General features: G+C 41.9%; 1 protein-coding gene across 1 annotated transcript; it reads left to right on the top strand.

The window, feature by feature from the left end:
* Positions 1 to 3,720: 3,720 nt before the first annotated feature.
* LOC137272500 (uncharacterized) lies at positions 3,721 to 5,906 on the top strand. The gene is made up of 2 exons (XM_067804888.1): positions 3,721 to 3,827; positions 5,390 to 5,906. Exons 1-2 carry the CDS (start codon positions 3,721 to 3,723, stop codon positions 5,904 to 5,906), a joined length of 624 nt encoding a protein of 207 aa, XP_067660989.1.
* Positions 5,907 to 12,013: the final 6,107 nt, after the last annotated feature.

Raw genomic sequence — 12,013 nt, forward strand, 5'->3', positions numbered from 1 at the left:
CATCATGTTTTGCTTGAAATAAGACGGTTACTTAAAGGGAGGCACCATGTTTGCGGGAAACTAGACTGTTACCCTACGGAAGGCACAATGTTTGGAAAAGAAGACGCCTTGGAGAGACTAGGCACGCACATACCCAAACTCCCATGCATGCACACATTAACAAACAAATCAAAAGTTATTCATTAATGCATACGGGAACAAGGAAAAGTACAACACTTGAAGTATTTCCCGGGAAAGGATTATGAGCTCATGAGCTGAAAGTAATCGTGTAATCACCTATAATGATGCTGAACATGCCAAATCAGAGGAAAACACACAGGAAACATATGAATTAATAATTAAAAGTGATTCATTATATGATATTCACATAGCCTTCCGAAACTGAATATTGTCAGCAAAGTAGTTGTTAATGGTTGTAAATTTCAGTGATTAGGGGAGCTCGCAGAGTACGTCGACAGAATACGCCCAGTGTGTATGCGCGTATAGTACGCCCAGGAAATAGAACCACAGAGTATCTGCCATTAAGTATTGGTAACTATTATCAGAAGTATTGGTAACTATTGTCAGAAGTATTGGTAACTATTATCAGAAGTATTGGTAACTATTGTCAGAAGTATTGGTAACTATTATCAGAAGTATTGGTAACTATTATCAGAAGTATTGGTAACTATTGTCAGAAGTATTTTGGTAACTATTGTCAGAAGTATTGGTAAATATTGTCAGAAGTATATTGGTAACTAATGTCAGAAGTATTGATACAAACCATGTGTCAATGAAGGCAGACACCCATCATATACCCTGTACAATGTATGTTGTCTCATACTTATCATCTCTGTTTTATCATGTTTCATAACATTTTATCATTGCACATGGGCTCCGACATGCACGGTAGAGATCAAGTCAAATTTGGTTATACAGAACGTGTAGCTATGACTGTATATCAGTCTTAGGGTAGGCTTTTTAACTTGCATTAGCGTGTTTTCGGTCGTTTTGCGATTAAAAAAAAACAGCAGTTTTTAACAGGTTGAGGGTCATATTAATTGGGTCGTTATGGTTACGAGGGAAATAGAGAACGATTTTTTGTTCAAATATTCATGTGAGAAATTCAAATTCAAATCCAGTTTGTCATCCAGCCAATCTTGTTTCAGCCAAACATTGGTAGCCTTGCTACAATAATAAAGTGTTGGTGTGCTGTTTCTATAGAATTTAAGCAATAGCTGACCGGGAAATTCTAAGGTTACTGCTATGAAATATTTTCAAAAGGTAAGGCACCAATACAAACCACAGGTCTGCTTTTATGAAAGAATTTTTCGAAGAATTTTGTTCATCGTGATGGATTAATTTAAACGCTATTTCCAAATGAGGTTAAATTTAATAATTTTATGCAATAAAAAATTCGCAAAAACATTTTGAGCATTTCCCTCTCATCTTCCCGTGGCCCGGAGTGAACAGAAGCGACAAAACCCCGACTTATTTATAAATAACAGAACTCGATTGTAAAGTGGTGACGATGTCATAGGCAGATGCTTGTCTCAGCAGTATTACAGTTGCACAATGCTGTTTGTAAGAAAAACGAGTATGAACAAGACAATCCAGTGATTGTTACCATGCGATACGATGACGGAGCAGGTGATTGTGAATCAAGATACCAGGAGATATGTCACCAGGTGTAAAATATACGGTTGGTTTACAATTTACAGGGTTTTGAAAATATGCTCAGAATTTCAACGACAACATGGGAGCACTAGTAGTGACAGCTTAAAACAACACGATGCAGTATTGATTCAAAACTTATGTTATATTATGTTTTGATAAATTTGTTAGAGTATTTCACTGCCGCTTCAGTCAATATTGATCATGGATGGAGTTATTACCCTTCCTGTGTGTGAAAGGTGAGTGAGTGAGTGAGTTTAGTTTTACGCCGCACTCAGCAATATTCCAGCTATATGGCGGCGGTCTGTAAATAATCGAGTCTGGACCAGACAATCCAGTGATCAACAACATGAGCATCGATCTGCGCAATTGGGAACCGATGACATGCGTCAACCAAGTCAGCAAGCCTGACCACCCGATCCCGTTAGTCGCCTCTTACGACAAGCTGAGTCGCCTTTTATGGCAAGCATGGGTTGCTGAAGGCCTATTCTACCCCGGGACCTTCACGGGTTGTGTGTGAAAGGAGGGATATTCTAGCAACATCCCACCAATATCTCGGCAGGCGACGCCAGAACTGGAAGATAGCCACCGTAAGCATGATGGGAATCGAACTCGGGTCTGCGGTACCTCCAGCATCTACGTGCATGCGCACATGCTTTTGTGTATAGATGTGTGCCATGAGAAAGTGTGTGTGTGTCTGTGTGTGTGTGTGTGTGTGCGCGCGCGCAGATATTCTAACACTGATGGCACCAGCTGTTCGCGAAAAGGTAGGGGTATCCTGCCCTAACCGTATCATCCATCATAAAGACACGCAAAGGCCAGTCAGCTATTCACATGAAAACAGTCGGGAAGTTAGGGTACAGATCAAAATAGAGACATTGTATCGGCCATGATGTCTGTCGCGGTTGCGTCAATTTTCGAAGCATTTCCCCACTTTTTACAACCTTTCTAAGGCATTGTAAGTGTGCTCAGATAACGGATAACTGACAACATAGTGGTGTGTTTATAAGATATGTGAGGAAGCGGAAGTCTTCCTACTCACATGGCGCTGATACTGATGCTGCTGATTCAGTTGCTGGACGTACCAACAGATAGCGAAATAATATTTTTTACGTCATTTCTTTTCACTTACACACTGTCATGGTAACATCGTGGTAAACGCTGTCATGGTAACCACTCTCATGGTATACACCATCATGGTATTCACCCATATCGTAAAGACCATCTTGGTAAACACTGTCGACTCCCAATTGGTCACAACCGGTCCCGTGCTGGAAGTATACTTTTCTATGTTAAACTGGACCACGCGCGTCCCTCGTAACACCGTATCGTCAACAGTTATATTTGATCGTTTGATATTTAACTCGAACACATGCTAAATCTCCATATCAAACTCGCGAACCCATGTCATATGGTACACATTATATTATCTTATAGACCATCGTGGTAAACACCCTCATGGTAAACACCCTTATAGTAAACATCATCGTGGTAAACATCATCGTGGTAAACATCCTTATCGTATACACCCTCATAGTATACTCCTTAATGGAAAACGCCCTCATGGTATACACCAAACTGTGACAACTGTGTGAGGTCAGCGTGACAGTGTTGTTGCGGATATTGTTGCTGCTGTTGGTGTTGTTGCAGGTGGTGACTTGGAGTGTAGATAAAGACATAATGTATTTTATGTTATTTCTCTGCTATAAACACAGCCATAATTTATTTCTATGTTTTTTCTCTGTTATAAACACACCTCTGGCATGGAAATTATCTGGGAGGTCAGCATGTGATTGCTGACGCTGTTGGTGTTGATGTTGCTGGTAGTGTTGTAGAACGTAGCACCTGAACGTAGCAATGGATAAAGAAATACAGTATTTTTATGTCAATACTTTAAACATTGTGACCATTTAGTGAGGTCAGCGTGATGTTGTTGACGCCGATTCCGATGCCGATGCCGATGCCGACGATACTGATGATGCTGATGATGGTGCTGAAGCTTAGGTTTATGTTGTTGCTGAAGTTGTTGTTGACTCTTTGCGCTTATACACTACCCACGGTGAGGGAATGGTGATGTTTTGTGAGGTATCAAGTGAGATCACAAGGCAGTTGCTGGGGCCGTTGCTATTGCTGTTGCTGTTGCTGCTAGTGATCATGCTGCTGCTACTGGTCAGGTTCGGGAGTGGTGAAAATGCAAACGCTGAGCATTCCTGATTGAAGTTACAAGCAATACCACAACCCCGTTTAGAATTTGTCGTCAAGCCAACGACAACCGTATGTTGTTTCAGCACTCCGTCAGGAAGCAAAGTATAGAATGACGTCATAACTGAAATGGATAACATCATGTTACACCTAGCCGCAGTGTAGACACAGTAGCATTTCGTAATTGTTGCTGAACGTCGGGCTCAGAAATATTCTAGCTGTTTGTACAGATATTTTCAGCAATGATTACGGCAGGCTGCGACAATTCCAGTCTAGACCAGACAGCCCAGTGAAAGGCACATGTGCAAATGAGATACGACTACATGCGAGCCTGATCACCCGTTAGTCCTCTCTCACGACAGGCATGGTTTGATGAAGACCAACTCCATATATTTAGAATATACACAGCGATATACATAGTGACGACTAAATTACTGACGTTTCATGCTTTGCAATGAAATTCAATGTTAAAGCTTTTCATTAATAGGGCACAACAGAAAGGGATACGTGCTATCATTCGGCATCACTCGACCGTTTCCGCAAGCTGTGAGGAAACTCTTCCCCTGTGTTGTGCTGAATCTTATGTGAAACATGAAGATCCGGGTTAGAATATTTCTCTAGTAACCCATGCTTATGATAAGAGGTGACTGGCGGGATAAGGTGGTCAGGTTCCCTGTCTGGGTTGACACAGGTCATCGTATCCCAAATGGGTAGATCGTTGTTCATGCTCTTAATCCCTGGATTGTCTGGCCCAGACTCGATTGTCTACAGACCGCCTCCATTTAGCTGGAATATTGCTGGACGCGGCGAAAAACTATATTCACTCTCTTACAGAATGTTACGTGAGAAATTATGACAACCAATCGGAATGCTCATGAGAATATAGGAACATTAATACGGGTAATCCCAACTAAATGGTATAGGGCAGTAGGTGAAAGGTATTGATCGCATTTTGGTGTTACATATTTCATCGATAACAGAACTGGGATGAAGTTATCAATAGAGATGGAAAAAAGTCGTCACGGATGTGTATGGGAATGATATCAGAGTGAAAAACCTTCAATATCAGACAAACGAGAGACAAGTTGTTTTTTGTTCATAGCATCATAGCATGAAAAAACCCCCTACCATGATTCAGTTCTTACATGAAATAACAACATTTATGACAACTATAGCGATCCTCCGATGGTTATCACAGGTAACAGTATGAGGATAACTTGGACAACTTGGATAACTGGATAACGTTCTACTATTTGCACTTTACTGGGCATGATGTAGCCTAGTGGTTAAAGCGTTCGCTCTTCACGCCGACGCCACGGCTCGATTCCCCACATGCTACAGTGTGTGAAGTCCATATTTTGTGTCCCTATTGCTAAAACCGGCGCAAAACCATACTCACTCACTCCTTCGTAGCAGCAGTATTATGCCGAGGAGTTTCTTGCAGACAGGGTAGCAGGGAAGTCTGTCGAGGATGTAATGGATGTTCATTAATCGTGCACTATGTGTGTTATCTGCATGAGATAATATTTACCAGCAGTATTAGTTCCCCGGTGCCAGACATCATTGGTGCTGTCGTTGCTGCTTACACTACCTCCACTGGAACTACTACTTCCACCACCGCTGGAACTACTCCAACTATTGCTTCCACCACCGCTGGAACTACTCCAACTATTGCTTCCATCACCGCTGGAACTACTCCAACTATTGCTTCCACCACCGCTGGAACTACTCCAACTATTGCTTCCATCACCGCTGGAACTACTCCAACTACTGCTGCCATCACCGCTGGAACTACTCCAACTACTACTTCCACCACCGCTGGAACTACTCCAACTATTGCTTCCACCACCGCTGGAACTACTCCAACTATTGCTTCCACCACCGCTGGAACTACTCCAACTATTGCTTCCATCACCGCTGGAACTACTCCAACTACTGCTGCCATCACCGCTGGAACTACTCCAACTATTGCTTCCATGACTCATGAGTCCACCCCAATGACCTGCAAAAATCGGCAAAAGTGGACCTGTGGACAATTATCTATATTTTGAGGCATTTGACGAAAAGGTAATTACATATATATTCAAACTGAATGTCACAGAATAACTCAAATCAGTGGTCTCGCTGATGTGCTTAGTCAACGCCCATTCAAAAATGAACCATGACGATCCGGGTTAGAATTGATTTCGGAATCGGGTGGTTAGGTTCGCTGACTTAGTAGACACGTCATCGTATCCCAGTCGCGCAAATACATGTAGTTGCTCATCCTGTTGATCACCGGATTGTCTGGTCCAGACTCGATTATTTACCGACCGCCGCCATATAGCTTGAATATTACTGAGTGCAGCGTTAAGCAACAAACCAACCAACAGTCCGATCCTTCAACAAACCCCACAGTCATCATTTACCTTAATGACTTCAAACAGCTTCAACAGTATCTTGAACAGAATTTTCATGTCTTGTTGGCCTCCAACGGCTATATATCCCCTTCACGAGAATATTTGCTGTTAATCCTCCAACTGCTATGCCCCTAATCAACAGAGAATCTCTACTGTTAGTCTCCAGCTGCTCTAACCCTCATCAACCGATGACCTTCAACTGCAACCAATCTCGAAACTAGAATGTTTACTGTTGGTCTCTTACTGTCATTCACCTCCTAAACGAGAATCTCAACCAATGGCCTCCAACTGCCGTACCCCATTCAACAAGGGCGTCTGATGTTCGCTGCCACCTGCTAAACCCTACGTACCTACGATGACAATGGTGAATAGCCAGGGACTGCCCATTCGAGGTCGTGTCATGCTTCCGTCAGAATTTCACTCTACATGAAATATTGAAGCGATCTTACATAGCGTGTACTTTGACACGCTACCCTTGTCACAGATCTTTGACTAAGAAGCCACATAGACTGTTCTAGAAAACGACGCTTGGATACACAACGGCCGTCACTGACGTCGATATTTCCCCTTTCATCTACACTGCCGTTAGTGCTTACGTTTAAATCATATCGGGAACGAATGAACAGATGAATACCAACCATAACACTTGTACTGAATCACTCTCAACATTTGTTATGCTTGAAGCCAACGAAATTCTCGGATCAAATCTGCAAATGCACTATAACGCACAGGTTCCGGTTTGGCGACATGTTCTCACTGGACCATCTCAGAACGAGAAGTCAGTTAAGGATTTTGCCATTGTGTCAGCATGCTGCATATAGATCCTGGTGTCATGGGGCCTATCAGGAGGAAGGGTAAAAGAGTGATCTGAGCTGGTTGAAGAGGTTTAGAATCGATGGAATTTCAACCCCTATAGAGAATGACGAAATGTTCGTGCCCATTACCACATCCTCAAGAACAGCTGAAGTGGTCGCTATCAGACTTTAAAACATCTGGCTACGCTTTGCAACAAACAACCTGAAACGTTGCTTTAAAAATGTATAATCTTTTTTCCGCTGTCTCAGAACATTTCATCCCACTTACATTGTATCACAATGCGTGATATCGAGTTTGAAGGTTTGGGCTTGCAATCAATAAATCTCATAATGCCACATTTAACAGGACACCAAAGGTATGTATTTAGCTAGATACCTTGGTTTGTGAAAACATGACTTTGATACCTTCATTAGCAAAGTATTCTATTGAATATTACTGCTAATTCAGTGAAATGTGTTTCTCAGAGTTTCTCATTGTTGTTACCAACGTTTTAGAAGGATTTCATGGGAATTAATTACATGGACAGTGTTGACTATTATTGAACTGTACACCCAATCCCTTCAGGACACGACAAACCGCTAAAATGTGTGAATGGTATATGAAGATGCTGATCCCTTCCTGTTGACATCAGCACAGAGACATGATGGTCTGGGTATATTGAGATGGTGTATAAGTTTTGTTTGTTTGTTATTTGAGACTGTACACACCAACATTCCAGCTACAAAATATAAATAATCATGTCTGAAACAGACAATACAGTGATCAACAGCATGAGCATCGATCAACACAATTAGGATACGACGACATATGTCAACCTAGTCATCGAACTAATCCTCATCGTCACGGATACGAAGGGAAATAACTATTTCCTTAGATCTTACTTTTGTGTACAGCATTGGTGCACAGTAAAATTTATGTATATTAGATCATACTTACCACAAAGACATGCGATATTGATATTTTAATTCCTTATATTAGCTGCCAAACTATATGTCCATATAAAACTTCTCCTTCCATTTTCTGCAACACGTTGTACAAGTGCTTGTGACACTGTTGATGCTGACGTTCAATTGACGTTGACGTTTACTTTGCAGTTGACGTCACGATCGTTTCTTGAGGTGCTGACTCACAAGCTGTGTGTATAAATACTGTTACAACATCATCTTTCGTAAATCTTTTCGATTGGTTGACAAGAATACAAAACAATTAAATTGATCTTTATATATTTATAAATGCCTCATGTTACTTACGCAGTTTTATCGGAAACAGTAAAATGGCATCCATTAAGTTTCACGTGACTTCTTTAGACGCACATTTTGCTGTTACGCGTCGAAAAAGAGGTCGGGGATGCAGCCAAGTGGTTAAAGCGTTCTCTGAAGACGCGGTAGATGTGTGAAGCTCATTTCTGCTCCTGTAGTATTGAGAAAAGCAACCTAAAGCTAAACGCACTGAGTCAAAAACATTTGGTGCGTCATTGTTGTCTGGAAACTCTGTATATCTTATTTCTGTCTGCGGTTGTGTAGTAACACGGATAAATTATTTCCACTGGCGTCTCCATCCATTCACCAGGTGATCGGGGATGGTATGAATTAACTGAGGTCGAAGGGATTTAAACGGGTCTTGCATCCTATTTAGACTGGTAATGATTTGTTTTATTTTCCTATTACATTATTTGTTTTTTACTGTTTTACCGGACAGGTTTTCATCCATTTCTCATCTATGTCTACCGTTGTATGGAACGCAGAGCCATTTGCAGTGATGATTGTCCAAACAAACATTATTGAGCTGCGGTCCATGGGACACAACTCTTGTAGGCTTAAGTATTTTTCATGTATTTCGAATAATAACACCGTACCGTTTACTCAAAAAAGTTGTGTCTTTAGGCTCAGTCTGTTTCCACTTCGCAGACAAAACATGACATGTGCTCAGAACCTTTTGATACAACAGCCTTTTTCTTGAATGAATCATATAATGATATTGACGAACCCAGTGAATCGGATCGCAATGTTAAAGCTCGGAGACAGTCAAGGAAGTTCATTCTTCCCATTGGAATTGGGTAAGATGGATTCATGCTATCTGTCAAACTTTCGATTTGCAAAAGAATTGGTTTTAAACAGTCCAAAGTGTTCCAGTCTATCTATAGTGTAGAACTACGTTCTATGCGTGTTGAACAACATTGTAATATATTATAATAAAGCTTAATGTCAACGGCGAAAGATTATCTTGACTGCCTCTTACCTTATTCTTAAAATGAACGCTTGAAGACAAAATGTTTGACCTTTTATTCTGAATGTGTATTAGAAAAGTTAAATGTTCCGTTGCACTTAGTTGCAATGAAAGATGGAGGGAATTTCCAAGTTTGGAAAAAAACCTCGTAGAATGAGAGCTGATTCCGTTGTTCTAAGGTGCGGTAGCTTAATGTCCTTGAGAAATTAAAAGCTTTGAATTATATTACTTTTTTATCGTTTGGATTGTAGTGAATCATCTCAAGGTTTCAATGTGAATCTTACCAGTCATCACTCGTTGTTGCCTTAGCGGTGTCCATTGTGGGGTGAGTGAATATAGTTGTAAGCCGCTTTTGGCATTACCCCAGTAGTATCACATCGTGGACACCAGAAATGGGCTTCACGCATTGTACCGCATTGTGGGGAAATCGAGCCAAACTGTGGCAAATATCACGGTCGTGAATGAAAAATATTAGCGCATTTGTGCAGCGGTAAGGCGTCTGTCTGAAGGCCCGGGTTCGACCCTCGATACTTAGTTTCGAGTATCGAGGTGGACAGATTTGCGTAGTATCCTTGAACAAGAATACTTAGATCCACATTGTCTCAGGTCAGTCAGCTGTAAAATGGGTACCCGTGAGGATGTGCCGGCAGTGTGAGTGTTTAGTGCAACCGGCAACATGACTGTATGATCCCCGGTGAGTTGAAAAAATATCGGGAAGTTCGACAGTGTCCTATGACCGAGGATAGTACTGTACGTAGCCCATATGAGCACCATATGAGCGGGCTATTGCTATTAATGTTGGATCTGTGAAGATCCGGGGTAGAACATGTCTTCAGGAACTCATGCTTGTCTGCTTGTCGTAAGGGACGCCGAAGGGGATCGGGTGTTCAGGCTCCCTGACTTTAACACGTGTCATCGATTCCCAATTGCACTGATCGAAGCTTATGCCTTTGATCACTGGATTGTTTTTCCCAGACTCGATTATTTACAGACCGCGGCCATATAGCTGGAATATTGCCAAGGCGATCGGGACACATGTCATCGTAGTCCAATTATGTAGATCGATGCTCGTACTGTTGATCACTGGACTATCTGGTCCAGACTGGATTATTTACAGACCGCTGCCATATAGCTGGAATATTGCTGAGTGTGACGTAAAACTAAACTCACTCTCTCACTCACTCTTCCTTGCTCTTATTGACATGAAAAGCACATACTACTCATTTCGCGCCACGTTTCCATAAAAGGAAACATAATGATGTTAGTTTCAACTCCACTGCCACGGCCGAAGAAGGAAGTATGTTCAAGTGTGTCAGCTGACACCGGAAACAGTGTAGACGGAAACATGCGGATGTGCGAGTTTGTGTTCGATAGCACCGGGACATCAGTTTGCGCTGACTGAATCCCTGTAATGTAATCTTCATGTATGGGATCCATTGAGTCGCCATCACGTATACTTAGATCCATATTTGTTGTGACGTGCACGTGGTTAAAGTTGCGCAGGTGAGTGCGTTTAATTTTAATTATTTAACTGATTGACCCCACTGTCATCTTTGCTGTTCTGTTCAAATGGTGAAAACCGAGATAGTGATAACTTCACTCTTATTTACAGTTGAACCCCGTTAATCTGTACGTTTTGGTTACGCTCGGAAATAGTACGGATAGCGAGACGGTCGGTTAACAGGATCAAAACAATCAAACCGTACTGACAATGTGAACAATTTATTCATGTATATATAAAAACATAAATCAATAGTCAATAGTAAAGCATTGCATGTAAATGGACACCAACAAACTTTCTTTTAGCACGTTGATTCGCGTTTACATGTTTCTTGACTCAGCATGTTCTTTCCTGAAAGCTTCATAGATGTTTGCCTTCTTGGGTTTATCTCTTCGAGTCTCTTCCTCATATCCATCAATAAATTAACTGAACCTTCGTTGCCACTGCATTCGAAGAAGGTTGACCCGTGAAGGTCCGGGGCAGAATAGGCCTTCAGCAACCCATGCTTGCCATAAAAGGCGACCATGCTTGTCGTAAGAGGCTACTAACGGCACATGTCATAGGTTCCCGATTGCGTCTGGTCCTGGTTATTTACCGACCGCGGCCATATAGCTGGAATATTGCTGAGTGCGACGTAAAACTCACTCATTCACTCGTAGAAGATCAGCAGACCGATAGCGAGGTCAACAGCTTGTGCTGCTGTTGGCGCGACAACTACTTGTTGCTCTTCGTCATCTGACTGGTCGTCTGCCGGTGGCTGCACTCTGTTGATGGTTTCAGAGTAACACTGAATACACTTAGTCGTGCGGTAAACAATACTGAACTGAAACATATGCAAGCACATGCGTAAATGGGGATCACAAGACACGTTTGTTGCTTATACTGAGTCTCTAAATGTATTTCCTGCAGGGTAAACTACAAAACATTTAGTTTTACAGACCCCAGGCTACCTGCCTTCGCACGACACGTTTGTTGCTTATACCGAGTCTCTAAATGTATTTCGTGCAGGGTAAACTACAAAACATTTAGTTTTACAGACCCCAGGCTACCTGCCTTCGCATGACACGTTTGTTGCTTATACCGAGTCTCTAAATGTAATTCCTGCAGGGTAAACTACAAAACATTTAGTTTTACAGACCCCAGGCTACCTGCCTTCGCATGAGTTGCACGCGTCAGCTTCTCATTGAAATTTTAGTGTCGTAGTTTCGGAGGTCAA

This window comes from Haliotis asinina, chromosome 1, assembly GCF_037392515.1.
Source record: "Haliotis asinina isolate JCU_RB_2024 chromosome 1, JCU_Hal_asi_v2, whole genome shotgun sequence".
NCBI classification, from domain to species: domain Eukaryota; kingdom Metazoa; phylum Mollusca; class Gastropoda; order Lepetellida; family Haliotidae; genus Haliotis; species Haliotis asinina.